Here is a 27278-nt window from a genome sequence, read left to right on the forward strand (position 1 = left end):
TAATCCCATCAGATGTTAAGTATCTCTTTGATCCCAAAGGCCTCTCCTCCTTAGGCCAAAGTCCTTTACCAAGGTGGCCCAGCCTTTGGCTCTGTCATTCCCTTTTGTGTCCATTGTAAAGCATTAGCCCCTTACAGTTATTCCCCTCTGAATTTTCCTTTTTCACCATTGTAACATCAATCAACTATCCCTCTCATCCTCAGCCCCCATGTTTAACCTGGAGAGGTATTTAAGCTTCCCAGCTTTAATGGCTCCTGGGAATAGTCTAATCTAGCACCATGGGCTTTCCTGGGGGTCAGTGTCCAGAGCAACCAGAGTTCAATTCTCAGACTCTGCATAGGCATGTGGGCAGCTCTGTGTAGTGGCCTACTGTCACCCTGAACCCCTTTTCCTTGTTTAAAGAGTGATTTTTCTGACTATTAGTTCTGTGTTTTTTCCAAGTCAACACTGGGTAATAGTATCCTTGAAACAGATACAGATTTATTGTCTAGTTAGCTAAACAGAAAATTTGCTGCTAGAAGTAATGTCGCTTCAAATCAGAACACCATGCTCTAGAAACTTGAGTCAGATACAAAGGTTATCTGCCTGAGGGGGAAAATGACAGTACATCAAGATGAGTAGGAATACTAAAATGTAACATGCACACCTGCTTCAATTGCTGGGCTTAACCTTAAATCAGAATGAAGGCTGGAACTCAATCCCTTCTCCAGAAAAGAAACCAAACTACAGACACAATTTCTTAACTATATTCTCCTATATAAATTCAAAATCTGAATTCCTGAAATGTATCTTAGAGATCATCAGCTTCTTTTACCAGTGAGGAAAGAAACCACTACCCAAAGAGGGGAAATGACTTGTTTAAGGCTACACAGCAGTGCTCAGATACAAGCTAGGTCTGTTAACTTTCTTGATATTAGCAGTTGTGCATTAAGACAACTTGGGCATCCTAATGGGGGGAAAATAGTCTCTTCCTAGTATTAAAGCTGAAGGAAAGTGTCAAGATATTTTTTCATTCTTCCATTCCATTCTCCCCTCCCCCTTAAAAAAAGAGTTTGCTCAGTTTCTAGAATAACAAAAACAAAACAAAAACCAAAGAAGAAAAACAGTCCTTAGCAGCCCACACAAAAAGCTCCACTGGTATTATCTCCATCTCCATCTCCTAAAACAATTGCACCTTTTGTCATTTCTGGTGGAGGTACAGCTGCTGAAGAAGCCAAGACTTAGTGGAGAAAGCTAAGACATGGAAAGAGGGAGGAAAATGCTCTCTTTGTTAATGAAAAGCTTTTCCATTTAAAGTTTCAACATACACTATTGGAACAGTGAATGCACTTTTGTGAACAAATGCAAAGTACACAATAAAGAATGGCTGCCTGTCAATTAAAAAGTCACTTGAAGACATCCCAAACCTTCACCTTTTTCCTGAATAGGGGGAAAAAGACAATGTTTACGTAGTATTATTACATTTGAATGATAGATGTGCCTAAAAGGGACTATAAGAATATAGCATATAAACTAATTTGAGTGATGTGGATTAGTTTAACTACAATGCAAAGGATTCTGAAGTTTAACATGTTTTTAGAAGCTACAAAGCTATAAGAAGTTATCCTAACAAGCATTAAAACTGAATGCTTGGGAAGACAATTTATTGAATTTCACAAATATTCCAGTGGGTTTATTTTCCTCTGTGAAGCAATGCTTCCAGGCAGGTAAGGACAAGCTAGAGTTTCTGTTACCCAACAGCAGACTCCTATGATAACCATGATTACAACACTCCTGACAGAGGTGAACTTCCTGTTTAGCTATTTTAAAAAAAGGCAGTGCCTCACCCTTACTTATTCTTATTGTTGTTTTGAAATGAAGTTTCAGGTGAGAAAAAAATCTAATGCAGCATGCACCTGCTAATCCATAGGCCTTTATAAATAAATGAAAATATAAGATAAAAGAATAGGGGAAAGCTTGTTATAGGTTGAGTTATAGAGAAAACTGAAAATAAAGTCCATGATTCATTGAAACTGGACCAGATTGTTAAAAACGTCCTTTCCAGTTCTGAAAAATTATATTAAAATGATAATCGATAAAATAGATGAAATAAGGTATACGAGTACTCTTCCCTACCTTTAGGATTTATCTAGGGATTCTTAACCTGGGGACATAAATTTCAGGGATTTCATGAACTAGGATGGAAAAAAAAAATACACATATCTTTGTTTTTACTAACCTCTAACTGAAATTTATAATATCTTTAATTATGAAGACAGGAAACAAATATTACTCAGAGAAGGGGTCCATAGGCTTCTTCACCAAACTATCAAAGGGTGCCATGACACAAAAAAGGTTAAGAACCCTTACTTGGCTACATATGAGAGCAGCTGGATGTTTTCAAGGACTACAAGCTCATTATAAATCAGCAGTATGATGTGGCAGCAAAAAGAACTAATGCAACATTAGGCTGTATCAACAGAAGCATGATATCCAAAATAAGGGAGGTGATAAAGACTACATACGAAGTATTATGTTCAACGCTCAGAATCACATTAGGAAGATTAGTGGCCAAGCTGGAAGACATAGATGGCATGATGATCAAATATGAAGATGTCACAAAACTGGGAGGGTCAGCTAATACACTGGATGAGAGTCATGATAAGAAAAAGGTTTTTTTTAAAGGCTAGAGCATTAGGGTGAATATAATAAGATTAAATATAATAGGGATAAATGCCAAAGACAGACTTGTGTTTTAAAATGTCAACTTCACAAATGTATGATGAGGGAAATTATTAGACTAGTTTCTGTGACAAAAATCTCTGGGGGCCTTAGTGGACTGAAAGCTTACAGAAGTATGATGTGGCCAACAACACAAAAAATTTATAATGAGATCTGGGCAATAGTGAGAAGCACAGCTTCCACGAACCTTCTCAAGTGGTAGTTTACAATGTATTTGGCATTGATCAAACTATAGCTTGAATATAATGCTCAGTTCTGAGTCCTATGGTTTAGGTAGGACATTGGAAAGTTAAAGGACATTCAAAGGGCAAGCAGGATGGTTAATGGTCTTAAGTCTATGTCATATGAAGACCAGTTGAAGGAATTAAAGATATCTAGCCTAAAGAAGACAAGACTTAAGAGGGATAAGAAAGCTATTTTTCATATATCTTAAATGTTGTCCTATGTGAGAGAGATTAGATTTGTACTGGGTTTCAGGAGCACTAGCTACAAAGTTGCAAAGGGGAAACTTTCATCTTGATGTCAAGAAAATCTTCCTGGCAATTGGAGTTATTCAAAGTGGAATGAACTGCTTCTGGAAATGGTGCTGATGACCTCCTGAGGTCATCAAGCAGAGTCTAGATGACTACTTGTCAGTCATGTCATAGCAGGGATTCTTTTTTAGATATAGATTAGACTAAACAGCTACTAAGATTGCCTCCAACTCTAAAAAATCTGTAATTCTGTGAATGTGTTAAGAGGAGGGCACCAATATGGTAAAAGATTCTGAAACTCTTATAGGAACTACACAAAAGAATCAAGACTGTTTAGGTTGGAGAAGAGATCTGCACATGGTGACATATTCAAAAATTTGAAGAACTGCCACACACGTGAGAGGGACTGGATTTCCTCGTCTTGCTTGGTCCCAGAGGACAGAACCAAGAGCAATAGGATGGAAACTATTAAAAGGCAAATTTTATCTCAATACAGTATGAACCCAGGTCTGGTGCTTTATTCACTAGGCCACCTGGCTGCTCCATTTGATGCCTTTGAAGTATTCTGTCTATGATCTTTTGCTTAGTCTGGAGTAAAAGTATCACTGTACTCCCTCCCCCCAAAGCAATAATAAGGAAATAGCAAAACTACAGACTGTTGCTGGAAAGAAATTGGTCTGAGATTTAAAAGGTTACAGAAAAACCACAGATCTGATAAATCAGATAATAATCACTAAAGGTTTCAGTATCTGGTTGAACTAAGAGCTGCATTCATATGAGTCATAAAAGAAATACTACAAATATAATTTCACATATACATTTTCTTATCAAAGGAAGACACTACTAGTTTTAATACATAAACATTTAAGAGTTCAAGTATAGCTCATATTTTTAAGGAATCCCCAAAAAGAAGAAAGTCAGTGAATAATCTTGAGATATCCTCATAAAACTCTATGGAATATGTTGTTACATGTTATCCTCATTTTATAGATGAAGAAACTGATGCTTTGAGAAATTAAGTGATTTTCCTATTTTCATATTCCTAGTAACTGAAGAAATACTGAAGCCAGATCCCCTGACTCCAAGTACCATGCCATACTGCTTCTTGAAAGAGGGATGATCTATAAAAGATTTATTGCCATGTCTTGGAGAATAATAAGTGATAACTAATACTTGGATTTCATTATCTAATACTAGACAAGCCACTATCTCTTATGTTTTAAAATTTCATTGCTTCTATGAGTTTTCTTAGAATTTACTAAAATAAAGCATACACGGGGGCAGCTGGGTGGCTCAGTGGATAGAGAGTCAGGCCTAGAGATGGGAGGTCTTAGGTTCAAATCTGGCCTCAGACACTTCCCAGCTGTGTGACCCTGGGCAAGTCACTTAACCCCCATTGCCTAGCCCTTACCACTTTTCTGCCTTGGAGCCAATCCAAGACGGAAGGAATGGGTTTTAAAAAAATAAAATAAAGTAAAATAAAATAAAGCATACATTTTACTGTAATTCATTTTACAAAGAGCGAAGCATGTATTGCTGTATTAATATCAGAAGTAACTAAAAAGATATCTATTACACAAGCCTTAACTTAAAATATTTCCAAGTTCAATTCAAATCTTCTAAAAACCCTTTAACCAATTCCATTCAGCCTGCAGCAAATCAGGCAAAAAATACTTATTTAGCACCTAGTACAGACAGGGGACAGTTAAGAATGAAGTGGAAAGCTAGTGTCATAGAAGCAATGAATATGAGTTTGGACAGATTTCAGGAGATAGGGGAGGACAGAAGCTATGCTATAGTCTATGGGATCACAAGGAGTCAGATATGGTTGACCAACAAGGTGTCCAGAAGTGCAATAAATACTGTAGGTATAAAAAAGCATAAGTTAAACTACATTCTTCAAGGAGTATACAATGATGCATACAAAATGGACCTATTCATATCCTATATGCAAATGAGCTCTAAATAGACCTAAATAATATATCCATCCAAGTGTTTTTCCTTATCTCTTGTCACCTTTTTTGGCTATTCTCCTCCAGCTTCCTAACCACAAAGAAAAAAAGGGGGTCTTCCTCCATTAATAGATTAATGAATCAATATTAATTTAGAGAAAAATCTATAATGAAATATTACAAGGCTTTGCCCTTGGCCTGTACTGTTTAACACATTAATGACTTGGATAAAAGCGTAGATGACAAACATCAATTTTATAGATGACATAAAGTTGAGAAGAATAGCTAAGATAGTAACAGATTTAGAATCCAAACAAGTCTAAGCAAACTGGAATGATAGGCCAAATCTAATAATATGAAAGTTAATTTAAAGCCATCCATTTGGGTTAGAAAAAAAAAACAAAAAACAACACAACGTAGACAATAGTTTGAATGAAAAAGACCTTAGAAATTTTAACGATTTTTAGCAGATTATACAGCTCAATTTAACATTTAAAGATTTAAAACTAGAAAAGACTTTATAGTTTAAACCCATCACTCTATTGTAAATAAGAAAACTGAAGTCCCAAAATATTTAGTAACTTGCCTAAGGTACATATTTGTAGTATGAAGGAAAGCTGAGTTTTGGACCTAAATCATCTGAATTCTTCTTCCACTGTCTTTATAATAGAATCACAGAAAATGAGAATACAGTACTAGTGATATACTCTTCCCTGGTCAGACTACATCTGAAGTATTAAAGCAGTATAGAAAAGAAAAAGCTACCTGTACAAAGATATTTATATCTGTAGTAACAATAATATTGAAAAGTAGGGGAAAAAACCTCTTAAAATTAATGAGTGACTAAACAAGTACAGATCAATAATTTAAAAAAAAAGATACTATATGACCAAGGAGAATGATAGAAAATATTTTCAGAAGTATGGAGAAAAGCCTAAATAAAATAATGAAAAGTATGAAAAATAGAGAACCATATAAATACACATGCAAAACATATATCTACCTATGTGAATATATAATTGATTATACAAATTTACTATGTGCCAAGCACTGCACTAAAGGTTGTAAATACAATGACAAAATTTAAATAATCCTGGCCTTTAAGGAGCTTACCTGGGAGAAGACAACCATGTACATATATTTTTATGCAGAATATATGTAAAAAGAACATGGGATAATTTTAGGAGGAAAGACACTAGGAATTGGGGGGGGGGGGAAGCAGAGGAATGACAGGTGATGAGGAAATGATTTCTGCAGAAGGTGTCACTTGAGCTGAATTTTGAAAACTAGGGATTCCAAGAAGTAGAGCTGAGGAAGGAAAATATTCTAGGCATGACAGAATCAGTGTAAAGACATAGAGAAAAGAGACAGTTTTAAGTGATGAGCAGCAAGTAGACCAGTAAAGAGTTAGTGGAAGATAGGAAAAAGTCTACAAATGTTAAAAAAAAAAAGTGTCATTTATATTTGGATCCTAAAAGTAACAAAGAGCCACTGGTGTTTATTAGGGATAAGAGTGGAAATGTAGTTAGACCAACACTTCAGGAAAATTACTTTGGTGACTATGTGGAAGATGGCTGGAATAAAAAGAAATTTGAGGCAGGAAAACCAAATAATGTGATATTGCAATAGTCCAGGCGAAAGGAGATGAGAGCCTGAATGAGGACTTGGTGAGTAAGGAAAAAAGGATGTATTCAGGAAATTCTATGGAAATAGAAACAAGAAGATCCAGCAACTAATTAGTTATGTAGTATGAAAGTAAGGAGGTGAGGATTGTCACCAAAGTTCTGAACCTAGGTAAATGGAAAGATGATGATAAATGGGTAGGGGAGGGGTTGGAAAGAATTTGGAACTGAAAATAAAGTAAGAGTGAATTTTTAAAAAAGACCATGGCATCTTTGATAATAGAACTTAGTAAAGAATCATTCAGATGATAGGTGGGTTGGAAAGAATGGAATAATGATCTATATTTTGGACTACAGAGTTTGAGATTCCTGTAAGAAAGTCAGCTCAATCAAAAGAGGTTGGTTACAGACAGATTTACTTATAACCTACAATTAATATCTGTTTGTGCAATTTGTATTGTAAAAATGATTAAAGATAAAATAAAAAAGGAACATTACATTTTAAAAATGCTAGGAAATAAAAACAAAACAAACTACCTTTATATAGTCCTTCCCAATGCACTTTCTCACAGTCTAGAAACTTCTACACTGAACCAATTTCTTCTGAAAATTCTGTCATTTGGAATACCTTTTCTTCTTCTTTAATTTAAAGTGGTGTTCTATCACACTCCACTTTTCAACACCTGACTCTGTAAATCCTTTTGGACATAGTTTGTAGAAAGGAAAGAGGTTTTCTTAAACCCACATCAATGGGTTTGGAGAATAGTTGCCTTTCCTAGAGTTTGGACACTTCCCACTTTATCCAATGTTGTATCTGTGGTATGGTAAGCTGGGAATGAGGCCAGCAATGGCTACCAGACCTGTATGGCAACATTTTATTCTTTCCCCAAGACATAATCCCAGATTATTTGTTTCTATATAATTTTTTCACCCTAATCTCTAAATGGAATCCTCATTTGCTTTTTCTCCTCCCTGACCCCTCCCATGGTTAATTTAGAAAATCTGATGTAAATAAGAAAACTGAATAAAGGTAAAGAGTTAACTTTAAAAATAGGTTTGTTACTATATATATAATTCCCCAAACATGGCCCTGCCCATAAAAAGTGAAATATGATTAACTGAAAATAACATAACTAGGAGCATATTCATCAGTATTAATGATTTTTTAAAAATTAGGTTGCAATTTTAAAACATCAATAATTAATTAGAAATAAAAGTATTTTAATTCAAAATTTAAAGCTAATAGTAATATTTTGCCAACACTTCAAAACTTAAGAAGCTCTCGTGTTACACCCTTAATTTCCAAATGTAATGATTATTGAAATATTTTCTATGGTAATATGACAAAAATAAAATAAAATAACTCATTTGTTAATTTATAAAACCCAAGTCTCTGGAACAGTACTTAAAATTAACAAAACATAAAAATGTAAGGGTGTAGAACAGTCAAAATTTAAAAGACACAACATCAAAAGCACTGTATTTAAGCTAAAACCTTGAGTCATCTTTAGTGAGGCTACAATTACAAGCAAATGCATTTAAAACAAATACACTTCCTTTCAACACTGTCCATTGGAGGGCAGTACATAGCATAACTAAAGGCTTAGGCTTAAGCTTATATAGTATTTAAACAAAGAAAATGTCATGAATAGTCATATGAATTTCTCAATATTCTTCATTACTTGACACATCCACCATCACTTAAAAATTCTGTAATATTGGTTCTACCACTGTGTGTAGGGATAAACAATGATTAATCACTGAGAATAGTTACTTTTGTACTATATACTTTAAGGCTGGTTATGTTGCTGCCATCAAATGTCTTTAAGATCATTCTCCCAACTTTTTCAAAAGGCTTCACCACCTAACTCAGGGTCATCCTTTTTAATTTATTATATTTTAAAGGCCAATACAAATGATGACTCCTCCATGAAACTTTCCTGATCATCTTGATCAATAATGGCTTTACTTTGCTCCTTAGATATTACATAGCACTTTGATTTTAACTTTCTTAACACTTTTTCATTAGAGTTCATTATAGTTATGCTGGTTTCTTTTACTCTGACCAGTGTAGGCAATAAGTAAGTGACAAGGGATAGAGCCCAGGCCCTAGGGTCAGGAAGATAGATCTGAGTTTAAAACCCACCTCAGACATTTCCTAGCTGTGTAACCCTAGGCAAATCACTTAACCTTTGTTTGCCTCGGTTTCCTCAACTGTAAAATGAGGATAACAATAGCATCTACCTCCCACGGTTGTTGTGAGAATCAAATGAGATATTGCTAGAGCACTTTCCACATAGTAGACACTTAATAAATGCTTATTTCCCTTCTTCCTTACTAAATAAGCGTCTTGAGGAAAAATGCCATCTTAGATGAACTTTGTGTCACTTCCAGTTCCCAGCACAATGCTCTGTATACAATGGGCACTTGATAAAAGTTTCTGGATAACTGTTGCTATATATGTTATGTGTAGCAGTCCACCCCTAGCTATGGGCAAGGGAAACAGTATGTACAGATTATCTTAGAAGAGAGCATGCTCAGTCTTGAGCATGCTCAGTCTTGCACATGGCTAGGAAAGCCTCTGACCCTTGACCCCAGCTTCCCCCAGGTTAGGCGGGAAAACAGGTTTCTTTGTGCTCACCTGGTTAAGAGAAACCACACCTATACCTTGTCATTAACCAATGATAATCATCCCTATGTATCACGTATATTTGCATATCAAAGACATTAAAAGCAGCCACAGCAATCTCTGCCCTCTCTCTTCCCTTTCTTCCTCTTGGATCTCAGCTCCCACTGATGTCTGTCCTTGCTGGAGCTTGGCCTCTGGCCAAGCTCCATCTTTAATTCCGTTCCTTCACTATATCTCTCACCTGGGACCTGGCCTTCGGCCAGGCACTTTCTTTTCTCTATCATCTCTCCGACCTGTGTGGTATTAAATTTGGATCACTGGACGGGTACAAGCCTTCTGAGTAGTCCACTGATCGCAGTTTTGCTGTGGCTCATTGATATTTAATTAATAAGGCCTGCATTTCTGACTCATTCCTGCCACTTCATATCTCTAATTTGGCTCCGCCACTCCCCTTGCGGTATCCAAAACTTCTATTCTTCCTCTATCTTCCTACCTTAAAGCTTCTCTCGCCTTGGGAAGCTTTATTATGTAATAAGGTAAACTAAGTTTCCTAATATAGTAGGAAATTACTGATCATTGACTTAGCATGAGAAGCAATAGTATACCTCCAAAATGATATAATGGAGACCATTCTTCACTTATTTTATGTAAACCAAATCCTCCTACCTATGAGGATGCATTTATGGAGGGCTTTCCAATTTAAGTTTACATTATCCTAGCCTTCACTATATTCCAGGGAACATAGGGGCTTGTGACTTTTGGCATGCCACTTCTCCCTAGGTTTCAGTTGCTTTATCAGCAAAATTAAGAGATTACATTACACAATCTCTAAAACAACTAACTTCCTAATAGCCTGGTTCTAAGTATAAGACAGTATCTGTACCTGTGGAATACATTTAGCAAGTAAGAGTATAATTAAAGGGGGCAGCTGGGTACCTCAGTGGATTGAGAGCCAGTCCTAGAAATGGGAGGTCCTAGGTTCAAATCTGACCTCAGACACTTCCCAGCTGTGTGACCCTGGGCAAGTCACTTAACACCCATTGCCTAGCCCTTACTGCTCTTCTGCCTTGGAACCAATACACAGTATTGATTCCAAGACAGAATGTAAGGGTTTTAAAAAAAAAGAGTATAATTAAAGACTATTTCCTCTTGGGAAAGAACAAATAAATAAACGTGAAACTCTTAAACAATGTCAACATCACTTATGTGGCAAATGTATTTAAAAACTTGGCTTAAATTCTATCAAAGGTTTGATAAAAGACATGGAACAATGGAGATTTTAAAAAGAACTTCACTTCTCTCATTAGTCAAGACAAAGTCACTAACTAATGATCAAAAACTACAGTGATTCATTTCCATCAGCCCCTCCCAGAAAATGTACTATAATTAGGAAGATGAGATACACACCTAGTATTACCAAACCAAAGCCATTCTGCTTTTTGTATTATTAAATGCTGGACACACAGTGACTAGTTGTGAGCAAGTATTTGGCTACTAAACTTAAAAGACTAACAACATGTAATAGAGATACTTCAAGGACTCATGATTTCATCAGTGTGAGTCCCCTCTCCATCATGCAGATCACAACCCCTCTATAATTTATTAGATAGCTTCTGTGAATTATTATGGCCAATAAAATTCCCTCTGGATTTGGAGTCAAGAAATCTAGGCATGACTCGAGTATATTACATTTACCAGCTCGTGACCAAAGCAAATCACACTTAACTTCTTTTAAGCCTCAGTGTTTTATTTGCCAAATGACTTGACTTCAAATCCAGAGCTCTATCAACTATGTATTAGTGCCTTTCATCACTACAGGAAGACCAGTTTCCAGTGTGATAGATCTTCTCAGAACTCAAATTCCACTGCCAAAACCTTTAACAACTCAAAGTTACGAAGAAGCACTGGAGGAGCATGATAAATGAGGTTAGAGATTTATTTTTTTAAATATTTCTAATAAAGGTCCAATAAAATGCTAAATTATCAGATATGATAACCAGTTAAACAAAAAATAACACATTATTGTACAGTTTATGTATTAAAAGGATCAGGCACATCATGATAATTAGCAGAGGATTTTTAAAAGAACAGCATTAGTCCAGGCACATTCTCCCATCTATAATTACCCAGAGGAAAAAAAAAATTGGAACTAAAATATTTACACTTATGTTGCTTGGCCTCAGAAAGTCAAAATAGGACTAACAGGTAGAAATGACAAAATCGGAATTAGAAAAGGAACTAAGAACTCATCTAAGTCAAATCTGTACCTGATCAAGAATCACTTCTAAACATCACCACCAAATAGTCAACTAGTCTTTGGTTAAAGAATTTGGAGGTGGAAAATGGAAGTGGAATTCACTATCTATTGAGGCATGCAATTCTGATTTTGGATAGCTGTGTTAAGAAGTCTTCCTTTTGGTCAGGAGGAAACTTGCATTTCTGCCACTTCCACTCTCTAATTCTGCTCTTTAGGACCAAGGAAAATAAAGTCTAAACCCCCTTTGTCAAGACATCCCTGTCCCTTGAAATTATCAGTTACAGTAAGGTCTAAGTTATCTTTCCTTAAAGCTAGACATCCCAAATTACTCCAAAAAATCCTCATATGACAGTCTTCAGGACTCACTATCCTGGGTTGTCCTTCTTTGTACATGTTCTAGTTATGAAATATTTTTTCCTGTAATTTAGTATCCATGAAACTGAACACAGCACTATGAATGTATTCTGAATGCACAGAAAAACTATCAGCTTCCTCATTCTCAATACTATTCTCTCTCAATATAAAATTGCATTACTGTTTTTTGCTTCCATACTACAACTCATATTGAACTTGCAGTCCACTGAAACTCTAGATGAAATACTATTTTATTTGTCTATACATCCTCCAAATTGTACTACAGAGGAATTTATCTCATTAGATTTAGCCCAACATTCTAACTTGCTGAGACCTTTTGGGATTCTGACTCTCCCATCTAACATATTAGTTATCCTTCTCAGTTTTGTGTCATCTACATATTTGATAAGCATTGTCATCTATGCCTTTATTTTATAAATATATACATATACTTAGAATGTGCACATATGTATATGTGATATATGCATACATATCAGTGGAGAAACCACTATTAAGAAGTCAAATGTGTTTAAATCCTGCTTCAAATACTTATTGGCTATCTGAGCCTGAGCAAGTCACTTAACTTTTCATTGCTTCAGTTTCCTCAATTGTAAAACAAGGACGATAATTGCAACCAACTTGCAGGGCTGCGGTGAGGATCAAATGAGACAATACTTGTAATAAGCACTATAGATATGCTTATTCTCTTCCCTTTTTTTATTCAGGAAATTGATAAAAATGTCCAAGCTAAATTGATGAAAACAGTCAAGCTAAATATGAACTATGTAAGGCTCTCCAGTAAAGAATCTCCAAGCTAATAAAGAGGCATCACTGGGGTGTACCAAAGAGAAATGGAAATTGTCGGTGTTATTTCAGAGTGATACATAATTCAAGTGGGTTTTGGATGGGACAGATGTCCAATTCTATGATTCTATGACTCTCTTTTTTAAAACTCAATCCTCTTAGTCTGCAAGATTATAAATGGAGTGTGGAAGAGAGAAAGTGGGAAAGCATGCAACAAGAGAGGAGTAGCTGAGACTGATGACCTGTCATTCAAACGAGAGTGTAATATTTGGAATGTTCCCGGGAGAAGCAGTTGAAGAAAGGAACAGACCAACTGATGGGTTAGGTCTTTAGCCTTGAAGACAGAAAGGAGAGGTTGTCTCTGAGCTTTGAAGACTGAAGAAAGAAGGACAAAGTCCAGCGCTCTCTCTCTAATATGCTCTGTTGTGATAGTGACTGAGCTTCCAGACCTATCAGCCCATTTCTCCAAATTGAAAATATTCCATCATCCACCAACCTGAGACTCACTGTAGTATTAGGGAAATCCCCAACCCTCTTACCTCCATTTCTCATCCTTCCTTGTCTTCCCCAATAAACCCCTTACATAAGATAAAGAGGAGAAAGAGTATTTCATTTGAGACATCATAAGACTCACCTTGAGTTGATTTAAAAGACAAAGAGGGAAAAAGAAGGGGGAGGGGAGAAGAAAGGAGGCTGAAAGAAGGGAGGAAGAGGGAGAAAGGGAGGAAGAAAGTAGATAACAGCCTGATTTGTTAGTTATCAATTACCAATCAATATAGTCCCTTATTATAGGAGAAAGAAATAGAGGAAGAGAAAATGTTGGAAATAAAAGATACATAGAAAGTAATAGGCAATAAATAACCAGCTACAGTGTTATTTTGTCTAAGGGATGAAGACATTCACCCTTCTGTCTCTTTCTGTACAACCAAGTCTGGGTAGTGGATATAACTCTTCCTTCCTCACTAGGCTGTCCATTGGTTATGTGCCACAATACTCATTAGCTTTATGGCCCCTGTAATCAGAGCAGATCCCAATGCCTTAGGATTTTGGTTTTGGTATATGTATCAATTGTAATGTTGAAAATATACTTCAAAGATTCATTTCCTTGTCCTATCTCCCAAAAGAATCACCACCATATATTATGATGATATAGTTGTTTTGAGAGTAGTGTGTTCTTCAGTTTTAAAAAATGAATTATACTAAATATATTTACAAATAGAGGCAGAGTCAAGATGGCAGCTTAGAGACAGCAATAGTTCAGACCTCCTTAAACCCTTCCTCACTGATCAAAAACAGAATGCTTTGAGGGGACTGAAAACCAAATCTAACAACAGGACAGAGCTAGGGAACCCTCCTGCTGGAACCAACTTAAAAGGTATGGCTCAAAAAAGCCTGAATTGTAAGGGGCAACTGGATAGCTCAGTGAATTGAGAGCCAGGCCTAGAGATTGGAGGTCCTAGGTTCAAACCTGGCCTCAGACACTTCCCAGCTGTGTGACCCTGGGCAAGTCACTTGACCCCCATTGCCTAGCCCTTGCTGCTCTTCTGCCTTGGAACCAATATAGAGTATTGATTCCAAGATGGAAGGCAAGGGTTTTAACAATGAAAAAAAAAAGCCTGAATTCTAGAACACACGGGATTAAGGGGAAGAAGACCCCTCCCCCACCTATAGTGCTGAACCTCCAAGTGTGGCTGGAATCTCTGGGTGGGCAAGGGCACTTGTCTGGAGGGAGTACCTTGCTGGCACAGCTGTGCCAGGTTCAGAGCATTGAACACAGGTGGCATAGAGGAAGCTGGAGAAGAAGCACAGAGAAGGCAGCCTAGTCTCAGCCAAGATGGTCCATCTGGCCCTCCCCCACTCAAGGTTTTGGAATCAGGGCACATCCAGCCTTGCAGATCAACTCCACCCTGGCTCAATCTCATCAACAGGGCAGATAAGAAGCCTTCAAAGGGCAAGGGGGCTCAAGCTCCAACACCCCTCCCCCACAGACTGATCTGAGAGCCTTGCTGATTAAACTCCAAGGGCAAAAGCTGCAAAAAACTACAGGCAACAACCTTGACAACAGGAAGGGAAGCCCATCTCCTTTTCAGCTTTTGCTGTCAGCTGGGGAAGATCTGACTAACCTGATCAATCAGTAGAACAGAGAAGAAGCCCCTTCAGGACAGAATAGCCCAAACCCACAGATCCAGCACAAGTGAGACAATCAAGACTACAGACTATAGGGGGGAAAGAAGGGGAAAATATGAGTAAACAACAGAAAAAGAAAAAAGAATTTAAAATAGACAGCTTCTATTCAGGCAATGAACAAAGAGCAAATGGAACAGAGGAGGATCAAGGAACACCAAGCAAAAACACAGAAATCCAGTGATTTGGACACAAGCTTTGGAAGAACTCAAAAATACAATTAAAAAAAAAATTGAGACAGGCTGAAGACAAATGGGAAAAGAACTTAAAATGCAAAATAAATCAGCTGGAGACAGAAAATAGTGTCTTGAAAGCCAAAATTAATCAGCATGAAAATGAGGCAAAGGAGATGAAAGATGAGGCAAAGGAGATGAAAGATGAGTCAAAGAAGATAAAAGAGGACCTCCAAAGAAAATCAGACCAGAAGGAGAACGATGACCAAAAAGTCAGTGATGAAATTCAGTCTTTAAAAACTAGAATCCGACAACCAGAGGCAAACGACTTCACAAGGCAGCAGTAAACAATAAAACAAAACCCAAAGAATGAAAAAATTGAGGAAAATATGAAACACCTCATCCACAAAATAGAAGATCTGGAAAACAGATCCAGGAGAGACAACTTAAGAAGATCATGGTCTACCAGAAGATCATGACAAAAGAACAAGCCTGGACATCATTCTACAGGAAATTATCCAAGAAAACTGCCCCGACATTCTAGAGCAAGAGGGAAAAGTGAAGATTGAAAGAATCCACAGATCACCTCATGTACTTAACTCCAACTGACAACACCCAGGAATGTTATAGCCAAATTCAAGAACTATCAGACCAAGGTAAAAATATTACAAACTGCTAAGAAGAAGTTGTGGAAAGGAAAACTGAATCAAGCTCTGGACTTTCTGCCACTGAGTTGGAGCAAATAGTTGGAAGGTTAGAGTGAAATTGATGGACAGCAATGACAATTGGTGGGGGGAGGGAGACTTGTAAAGTGAAAAGTTGCTCTCGAAGGACTCCCTCTTTCCTGGCCCTCGGACTTGAAGGAGCACTCTCTCCATCTCTGGATAGAAGTACCTCTATTCCTGGATTCTCCCAACAAACAAAAGGATTTAAGGAGAGCAGTTTGAATTGTAAGGTCTTTCTTTAGGGGTATCACCCCGAAGAGACAGGTCCTACAAGCTCTGAAGGTCAGAATCTTTTCTTCCTCTTGCTATCTATTGCTAAAGACTTTGAACTTAAGAAAACTAGCACAGATTATCATAGAAAGGAATAAAAGAAACCCTCCACCAGCCTGCAAGGCCTGGCCTCTCAGCTCAAAAGCTGAGAGAGACTCAAACCCAAGTTAGGGAAATCCCAATTCCCTCTTCCCTGATATCTTCCCAATGTATAACTGAAAATCTGTTACCCTAAAGGGGAACTACCTTTTCCAAGAACCCACTGACTTCCTGTCAGTACGTACTTCCTGTAGACAGGGAATAAATATCCAGGGGGCAGACCTGCTCCTCCTCTTTGGCTTACAGCCAGCAGTGATGGTGGTAAGGTGAGGATTTTGAAAATGGCTAACCAGCCACGGGCACGTGGTTTTTATTTTGAATCCTCTTTATTCCGTTATTTCTAATGATATTTAATGAATCCCATAAATTATATTATTTTTATTATTGCACATTAATTTTAATTTTTACACCAATTCAAATTTGTTATTAAATTCATCTTGAGTTAAATAACCTGCACTCAGATAAGAGGACTGTCATTTCAGGGTGACATAGAGGGAACCAAACCTAAGGACAGCCATTCAACTATAAGCTGTCCTTATTGGACCCCTGCGGGCGACCTTGGTCTGAGGCGAGGCTTGTCCCTCAGGGGGGTATGTGCTTACCTACTCTGGGGTATCTTCAATATCAATCAATAGAGAAGACATCCCCTCAGGCTATCATAGCTGGCTCATTTCATGGGAACCCCATTTTTCAAAGCTAGCCTCTCAGCAGTGGGTATTTCTCTCCTTTTACCTCACCAGCATCCATATTCCCTCTATCCCTCCAACTCCTCCAATTCCCTGTTACAAAACCTTCCTTATCCCCTGTACTTCTTATATCCTCTACAATCCCTTTAATTATTACAAAGTCACACACAGATACCATGGAACCACAGTTAGGACAACATAGGATCTAGCTGCATCTATACTGAAAGACATGGAATATGATATTCCTGAAAGCAAGGGAACTAGGTCTACAACCAAGAATCAACTACCCAGCAAAACTGACTATATTCTTGCAGGGGAAATTATGCTCATTTAATAGAAGACTTCCAAGCATTAATAAAGAAAAGATCAGACTTTAACAGAAAAGTTGATGCCCAAATACAGAACTCAAGAGAATCACCAAAAGGTAATTAAGAAAAGGGAAAAAGAAAAAAAAAACTTTTTTTAAGGGATCCAATAAATTAAAATGATTAGTATCACTACAAGAAAAGAGGATATTGGCAACCCTTAAAAATTGTTATCATCACCTGGGTAGCTAGAAGAATTATATTTAGAGAGAACAGTGACAAACTGTATTAGGATGAAGTGCCAAGACATATATATAAATATATATAATTAAAGGTTAAAAAAGAGGTTAATACTAAGAGAAAAGGGAAAAGAAACAAAATGAAGTAAATTTATGTCACAAAGAAGCACATGGAGGGAGAGGGGGGAGAACATCAATACACTGGAAGGGTAAAGACGTTGGAGATAAGAAATACTCAATTCTTACATATATTGAAATTGACTCAAAGAGGGAAGAACAATCAAATCCATTGCGTCAGAGAATTGATTTGCGGCAGAGAATTGATTTGCGGCAGAGAATTGATTTGCGCCCTATAGGGAAATAGAAGGGTAACAAATGGACTGGTGGAGAGGGAAGCAATACAAGTGAGGGTGAGGGGGGTTAGTTTAAAAAGACTATAAAGAAAATAAGAGGGGAATAAGAAGGGAAGGGGGTAGAAAGGGAAGTAAAATAAGGGTGGGAATTATGGGGACTGATTAAAAATAAAACACTGGTATAGAAGGAAAGAGTGAAAGAAGAAAGGGCAGAACTAGGAGTGGAAATCAAAATCCTGGGAAATACACAGCTGGTAATCATAACTCTGAATGTGAATGGAATGAACTTGCCCATAAAATGCAAGCAAATAGCAGAGTGGATTAGAAAACAAAACCCTACCATATGTTGTCTACAAGAAACAAATATGAGGAAGGTAGACACACATAGGGTAAAAGTAAGTGGATGGAGCCAAATCTATTGGGCATCAACTGAGAAAAAGAAGGCAGGAGTCTCAATCATGATATCTGACAAAGCCAAAGTAAAAATAGATCTAGTCAAAAGATATAGGGATGATAATTACAACCTAATCAAAGGCAATATAGACAATTAGGAAATATCAGTACTCAACATGTATGCACCAAATGGCATAGTATCCAAATTTCTAAAGGAGAAATTAATAGAGCTCAATGATGAAATAGATAGAAAAACAAAACTAGTGGGAAACCTGAACTTTCCTCTATCAAAACTAAATAAATCAAACCAAAAAATAAATAAGAAAGAGGCAAGAGAAAAATTAGAGTTAGTAGATATATGGAGAAAACTAAATAGGGACAAAAAAGAATACACCTTTTCAGCAGCACACGGTACATTCACAAAGATTGACCATGTATTAGGGCATAAAAACATTGCAAACAAGTGCAAAACAGCAGAAATAATAAATGCAACTTCTCAGATCACAATGCAATGAAAATAATAATTAGTAAGGGTACATGGAGAGGTAAATCAAAAATTAATTGGAAATTAAACAATATGATTCTCCAAAACTGGTTTGTTAAAGAACAAATCATAGAAACAATAATTTCATTGAAGAGAATGACAATGATGAGACATGCTTTCAAAACCTATGGGATACAGCCAAAGCAGTACTCAGAGGAAAATTTATATCCTTGAGTTCATATATTAACAAATTAGGGAAGGCAGAGGTCAATGAATTGGGCATGCAAATTAAAAAACTAGAAAATGAACAAATTAAAGATCCTCAGATGAAAACTAAATTAGAGATCCTAAAAATCAAAGGAGAAATTAATAAAATTGAAAGTCAAAAAACTATTGATTTAATAAATAAGACTAGAAGCTGATACTTTGAAAAAAAACAAATGAAATAGACAAAGTACTGGTCAGTCTAATTAAAAAAAGGAAAGAAGAAGACCAAATTGACAGTATCCAAGATGAAAAAGGGAGACCTCACCTCGAATGAAGAGGAAATTAAGGCAATCATTAAAAACTATTATGCCCAATTATATGGCAATCTAGGGGATATGGATGAATATTTACAACAATATAAATTGCCTAGATTAACAGAAGAAGAATGTCCCAACTTGCCACATTGCCTCCAACATTCATTATTTTCCTTTGCTATCATGTTAAGCAAACTGCTAGGTGTGAAGTGATACCTCAGAGTTGTTTTGATTAGCATCTCTCTGATTATAAAAGATTTAGAACACCTTTTTATTTGCTTATTGATAGTTTTGATTTCTTTATCTGAAAATTGCCTGTTCATGTCCCTTGTCTATTTATCAATTAGAGAATGACTTGATTTTTTTGTACAATTCATTTAGCTCCTTATAAATCTGAGTAACTAGACCCTTGTCAGAGGTTTTTGTTATGAAGATTTTCTTCCCCAATTTGTTCCCTCCCTTCTAATTTTGGTTGCATTGGTTTTGTTTGTACAAACCCTTTTAGCTAAAAGACTGTCTTCCCTTTGATCCAGCCATAGCACTGCTTGGTTTGTACCCCAAAGAGATAGTAAGGAAAAAGACTTGTACAAGAATATTCATAGTTACGTTCTTTGTGGTGGCAAAAAATTGGGATATGAGGGGATGCCCTCCAATTTGGGAATGGCTGAACAAATTGTAGCATATGTTGGTGATGGAATACTATTGTGCTAAAAGGAATGATGAACTGGTGGAATTCCATGTGAACTGGAATGAACTCCAGGAATTGATGCAGAGTGAAAGGAGCAGATACAGGAGAACATTATATACAGAGACTGATACACTGTGGTACAATTGAATGTAATGAACTTCTCTATTATTGGCAATGCAGTAATCCAGAACAGTTTGGAGGGATTTATGAGAAAGAATACTATCCACATTCAGAGGAAACACTGTGGGAGTAGAAACGCAGAAGAAAAACAACTGCTTGATCACATGGTTCGATGGGGATATGATTGGGGATGTAGACTCTAAATGATCACCCTAGTGCAAACATGAACAACATGGAAATAAGTTTTGATCAAGGACACATGTAAAACCCAGTGGAATTGTGCATCAGCTATGGGAAGGGATAGGGTTGGGGGAAGGAAAGAATATAATTCTTGTAACCAAGGAAAAATGTTTTAAATTGACTAAATAAAATCTTCAAAAAAATAAATATTTTCAAATAATTTGTTCTATAAATAAGTTTGTATATAGGAATTCTTTAACTTTTTTCAATAAAAGCTAATATAAAATTCAATGCCAGAATAACATGGGAAAAATTATTCTCTCATGAAGTAATTAAAACTATTATTATTTCAATTCAAGAAATATTAAGCTTATTCTATGTAGTGAGAACTCTGGTAGGGATGATACACAGTTTAGAGAAAACACAACTTTTGCTCTGATAGAAGTTACTGACACACCAATAACAGGGAGACAAATAAAGTCATATATAAGTCAGAGGAAGAAATAACCATAATTCTGGAAGATTCAAAGAAACCCAATAGGATAAAAGTATATGGGCTGAAATTTAAAGGTTGGGTAGGATTAAAATAAGTGGAGGAGAAAAGGCAGAGAGAGGCAGAGAAAACAGTGTGAATCAGGAAGCAGGAGCAAAGATGAATAGATAGTTTGACCAGTCAGTGTCTGGTAAGTTAAAGCAAAAGGGACCCAGTAAAGGATTTTGAAGATATATTTGTGACTGAGTTGGAAGACAGAAAAATAGTCCTAAGAAATATGTCTGGTTACCCCTTGGCCTCTCTTCTCTTTCTTCTGCCCTGGGCTCTCTCCTCTTCTTTTTCTCCCTCAGGGATTTCATCAGATCCTATTAACTCAACTATCACCTCTATGCAGGTGTTACATAAACCTAGTTATCTAGACTTTAGTTCTGTCCTAAGCTGGCTAGTATCTCTCAACTGTCTGTTGGTTATATCCAACCGGCATCTCAAACTTGATATGTCCGAAAATGAATTGAGTACTTTTTCCGTAAAATCGCAGTATTTCCTAACGCCCTATGAATTTTAGATTTACTCCACCCTGCTTAGTCTAGTAATCAGGAATGTATACACCCCTCCTTAAGGATTAAGTGTTGAGAAGGATGGCCTATGACAGACATGTGCTAGCAAATGACAAATCAGAAACAACTGATATACCCCCTGGGCTGTCCGAATTAAAGCTTAAGCTACCATTGGTACATGTGAGATGCAGGAAGTGATGTTAAAAAAAAAAATCTATATATTTGTGTCACTTTCTCTTGCCAATCTCTCTTGGGCGGAGACGTGGCTGGTGGCAGCATGCTGGGCGTCTTGGCATTTTGACATGCTTGCAGCTCTTGTCCAGGCTTGGTGTGAGTGTGCTAGGTGAGTGAGTTTAGACTGATTCCTTTTGCCTTTACCTTCAAAAGCACTATCCTCTTAGGAAGCCCCTCATCTCAGAACAGACCTTGTGGCTGGAAGCAGAGCTAGTTTTCATCATGGAGGAGACCTCGTGGCTGAAGTCTCTGAACTTCCCTTAGCTTAAGCTAGGCTGGAAAATTCTTATACCCCTTTCTCTCTCTTCTTCTTCTTAATTCCTTCCCTCTATATTAATTAAACCACCATAAAATTCCCAAACTGACTTGAGTATTTTTATTGGGATTGAATTAAATCCCTGGTGACCATAGTATATTAGTAAAAAACCCCTAAATTTACCCCTTACATCCCCTAATTACATTAAAGGTACTACCTTTCTTTTGGTCACACAGAATCAGAACTTAGGAATTTTCCCCAAATTTTCACTCACACTCCTGTCCTCACTGGCAATTAGTTTGCCAAGTATTGTCAGTTCTCTCTTCCATATCTCACTTCTCTTAACTCACAACAACCTTGAAATACTACAGAAGCCTGCTAATTAAACCTTCTGCCACCAGCCTCTTCTCTCTTCAATTCATCCCCCAAAGAGTTATCAAAATGATATTCACATAATCCAAGTCTGACCAAATCACTCCTTGCTAGAGAAATTTTAGTGTTTCGACATTATATTTAGGATAAAGTATGAATATCTGTTCTGCCACACTCTAGCTACATCTTTCCTTTCCAGGTAGATGACACATTACTCCCCATCACGCACTCAGCCAAACTGAACAAATTGCAGATACTTAAGATTAAATTTTCCATCCCTCATCTCTAAGCCTTTGCACAGGCTCTTCCCTATAAGCTTGCATGCTTTCTATCTGTTCACCTCTGTCTACTGGAACTTCTGCTTCAAGTTCAAGTCTCACCTCCCATAAAAGGTCTTTGATGATATATTCTCACCTCCAACATTATGTATATATTTTTGTATATATGACATATTTGCTTATTTACAAAAGTATTCCCCCAATGAAAAAATAAGCTCCCTGAAGCAAGAAACCATATCAGTTTTGTATTTGTATCCCAGTACCTTGCACAGTCCTTAACATATAGTAGACAGTTGATAAATACATGATTGATTGATGATCAAGCCTGCTTGCTCCAATGTATCCACACAGTGTTAAGAGAACAGGAAGAAGTCTCCCAGCTCACTGTGTAGAACTACTCTAGCAATTATATGGGAGGCTATGGATGAGAGTCAAATAGAATAGGCAGGGTGGGATAAGCTGGCTATGTTTGTATCCCTGGAGAAAAAACCATATAATGAGATCACATATCAAATGGCATAAAATATCACACCAAAAAGAAAAATGGGTCAAGCAAGGAATATAAAGTTATTCAACAGATTGATTTACTGTTAGCTTATATTATGCTAGTAATCAAATAAAGACAAAATATTTACCTCTATAGAAAATATTCTTATGTCTCTTCCATATACCTTCATCTCCTCTGGAAAATTCTGGTAAGTGTTTATGTAGGGAATATGACCATCTTCTACAAATCTGAATTTAAAAAACCAGGATGAGACACAAATAAAAGCTCTAGGCTTATTTAAAAATATTAAAAAACCTTCTATTCTGAAAAGGGCTAATTGGATGCATTCTACCTTTATCTATACGTGAAAAAATTTAAAGGATAACCTATATCCACATGTTTGTAAAATAACTATAAAATAGTTTTTGGTTAACTATCTCATATCTTTTTTTTTAAGACAAAATGTATATTTTCTAAGTAGTGCACATTTTAAACTCCCAGCTTAAATATTCTACTCGTTTTCCTTAAATTATTCATATACCACTGAAGCACTTAAGTTACAAGCATAAATCAGGGGTAAACAGGGCTTGAGAGATGAGTTGTTCATCCAAGGTTTGCAAAGAACTTACTGCTGGTTGTACAGTGAATAAAATCCTGGATATGGAGCCGGGAAGATCTGAGTTAAAATCCAGCCTCAGACCTCACCTAAATGAGTGGCCATGCAGAAGTCACTTAACTTATTTGTCTCAATTTCCTCAAATGCAAAATGGAGATAATAGCAACACCTATGCTGCAGGCTTGTGAAAATCAAATGAGATATTATTTGTTTAAAAAACAACAAAAAAAATCCATTTAGAATAGTGCCTAGAATATGGAAGGTGCTGTATACATGCTTATTCTGTCCTTCCTACTTCATATAAATTGTCATCTGATTTAACTGAATATCATGATCTTTTATATTTGTGTGTATATGTATACACACTCCCCACCTCCCCCCTTCATCCATTTGTTTTTCTCTTTGGATTATCAAGCCAATTTATTTTAAGTAGTCATGAATCTCACTAACATGATATGATACTTCATAAAATCAGGATAAGGCTTTGTCAAACAAAAGCATCTGAAACATCTCAGTATCTATAAGGAATTTTTGTTCAATTTTAGACTCATCCCAGGATAGCAGCTAATATCTCAAGGGAGAGAAAGGCAGAGAAGGTTGAAGGAAGAAAGAAAGAAGCATTTATTAAACATTTATTATTTATGTTGATAATCACAGGTATCATTAACCCAGTTCTCTCTATGGGTTACATCAATCAAGAACTCTTAGATTACCTTAAAATATGCAAAAGATATTTAGATGATGGACAGCATAAACAAAAGTCAAATTTCTTCTATAACTGACAACTGATGCATAGTGTCTTTTAATCATCTATAAGATTGTGAAGATATCTGCTAGAGAAAATTATCTACAAAATTGTTTCCTTCTCAAATTTTCATTAAGAAAATCCTTAAAATGTTTGTAATATTCTCACAAAGAGGATATAATGAAAAGATTTTTCTCACCCACATCAAATGACATAGTTGTAGAACATAGTTAGTTACACAGTAAGTTTAATATGAGAACAAGATGCAACTATGCCATGATCCCTTTAGGAAGTTCAAATTGTTTTCTAATTGGGTCAAGAAAGGAATAGTATGATGGACTGAGCAAGCAGGTAAGCCATATAGGGTGGGAGGGCCTTCAAATGGGTAGGCCCTGGATGAGTTTAAGAATTCAGAAAGAGATCATTAATAGGGCAGATAAGAAGCCTTCAGAGGACAGGGAAGCTCAAGCTCCAACACCCCTCCCCCACAGACTGATCTGAGAGCCTTGCTGACTAAGCTCCAAGGCAACAAACTACAGGCAACAACCTTGACAACAGGAAGGGAAGCCCATCTCCTTTGCAGCTTTTGCTGTCAGCTGGGTCTGACTAACCTGATTAATCAGCAGATCAGAGAAGAAGCCCCTTTAGGACAGAACAGCCCAAACCTACAGATCCAGCACAAGTGAGACAATCGAGACTACAGGCAACTACAGGGGGGAAAGAAGGGGAAAATATGAGTAAACAACAGAAAAAGAAAAAAGAAGTTACAATCGACAGCTTCTATCCAGGCAATGAACAAAGAACAAGTGGAATAGAGGAGGATCAAGGACAATCAATGATCAACCCAAAGATCCCAGCTTTGGGGACAAAAGTCCACTATCTGACAAAAAGTGCTGGGAAAATTGGAAGACAGTATGAGAGATATTGGTTTGGATCAACATCTCACACCCTACACCAGTGGTTCTCAACCTTTCTAATGCCGTGACCCCGCAATACAGTTCCTCATGTTGCAGTGACCCCAAACCAAAAAATTATTTTGGTGGCTACTTCAAAACTGTAATTTTGCTACAGTTATGATTCAGAATGTAAATACCTGATATGCATTATGTATTCTCATTGCTACAAATTGAGAGGTTGAGAACCGCTGCCCTACACAAAGATAAACTCAGAATTGGTGAAAGACTTAAATATAAAGAAGGAAACTATAAGCAAATTAGGTGAACACCGAATAGTATACATGTCAGATCTTTGGGAAAGGAAAGATTTTAAGACCAAGAAAGAGTTAGAAAAGAATCACAAAATGTAAAATAAATTATTTTGATTACATTAAATTAAAAAATAATAAAACCAATGCAACCAAAATTAGAAGGGAAGCAAAAAATTGGGAAAAAATCTTCATAACAAAAACCTCTGACAAAGGTCTAATTACTCAAATTTATAAAGAGCTAACTCAATTGTACAAAAAAAAATCAAGTCATTCCCTAATTGACAAATAGACAAGGGACATGAACAGGCAATTTTCAGATAAAGAAATCAAAACTATTAAGCAAATGAAAAGGTATTCTAAATCTCTTATAATCAGAGAGATGCTAATCAAAACAACTATGAGGTATCACTTCACACCTAGTAGTTTGCTTAACATGACAGCAAAGGAAAATCATGAATGTTGGAGTGGATGTGGCAAAGTTGGGACATTAATGCATTGCTGGTGGAGCTGTGAATTGATCCAACCATCCTGGAGGGCAATTTGGAACTATGCCCAAAGGGCTTTAAAAGACTGTCTGACCTTTAATACAGCCATGGCACTGCTGGGTTTGTACCCCAAAGAGATAATAAGGAAAAAGAATTGTACAAGAATATTCATAGCTGCACTCTTTGTGGTGGCCAAAAATTGAAAAATGAGGGGATGCCCTCCAATTTGGGAATGGCTGAACAAATTGTAGCTTATGTTGGTGATGGAATACTATTGTGCTCAAAGGAATAACGAACTGGAATGACCTCCAGGAATTGATCTAGAGTGAGAAGGGCAGAACCAGGAGAACATTACATACTGAGACTATATACACTGTAGTGCACTATAATGTAATGGACTTGTCCATTAGTGGCAATGCAGTGATCCAGAACAGTTTGGAGGGATTTACGAGGAAAGAACACTATCCACATTCAGAGGAAAAACTGTGGGAGTAGAAACGCAGAAGAAAAACAACTGCATGATCACATGGGTCAATGGGGACATATGATTGGGGATGTAGACTCTAAATGATCACCCTAGTGCAAATATCAACAACATAGAAATGGGTTTTGATCAAGGACACATGTAAAACCCGGTGGAATTGTGCATCGGCTACGGAGAGGGGTGGGGTGAGGAGAGGGAAAGAATATATTCTTGTAACCAAGGAAAAATATTGTAAATTGACTAATTAAATAAAATTTTAAAAAAGAAAAAGAATTCAAAAAGAGCTGGAGGCGGTTGTGCAGGAAAGTCCTGCACCTAAATCAGAAGGCTTAATTGGTGGAGGGAGGGATGCTGCTTTTCTTTTTTCCCTAAACCCCAAAGGCCATGAATAGCTATTGGACTAATAGGAGACACTATATCAATTGGGGGATAGAGAAACATATTTTAAATAGACAGATACAGAGAGACCGACACTCAAGAAAGGAAGTAGGTTAAAGGAATGTCCCATTTGTAAATCATGAGTCCAGCACTGTGGAAAGGAATGGATCCTGGGAATTCAATATGAGGACTTTACAAACACATAAAGAACTTCCAATCTGTAGTACCTACAGATGAGTTACCTTTGCCGAATCTATCTTCTTCATATGTGCCTCACTACCACTCTATTCTAAGTTGAAACTACTTTTCCTTTCTGGGTATTTAGGAGAGAGGATATCCCAGGAATACAGGGAGAAAGGAAATATTTTATAGGTATTGTTCTTCCTGTGCTATTTAGGACAAATGCCTTTGTTACGAGCTAATTTATTACACTGAATGTTGATACAAACCATAA

At 36.8% G+C, this 27278-nt stretch overlaps 1 protein-coding gene across 1 annotated transcript in view; it reads right to left on the bottom strand.

Annotated features, from left to right (window-relative positions):
* The window catches only part of TAF1B (TATA-box binding protein associated factor, RNA polymerase I subunit B), a 99593-nt gene that overhangs the window by 45962 nt on the left and 26353 nt on the right, over positions 1 to 27278 (bottom strand). Inside the window, exon 8 of the mRNA XM_001381106.4 lies at positions 23058 to 23157. Within this exon, the coding sequence (XP_001381143.1) occupies positions 23058 to 23157 (100 nt within the window). The remainder of the gene's footprint in view (positions 1 to 23057; positions 23158 to 27278) is intronic.

This window comes from Monodelphis domestica, chromosome 1 (genome assembly GCF_027887165.1).
Source record: "Monodelphis domestica isolate mMonDom1 chromosome 1, mMonDom1.pri, whole genome shotgun sequence".
Lineage (NCBI taxonomy): Eukaryota > Metazoa > Chordata > Mammalia > Didelphimorphia > Didelphidae > Monodelphis > Monodelphis domestica.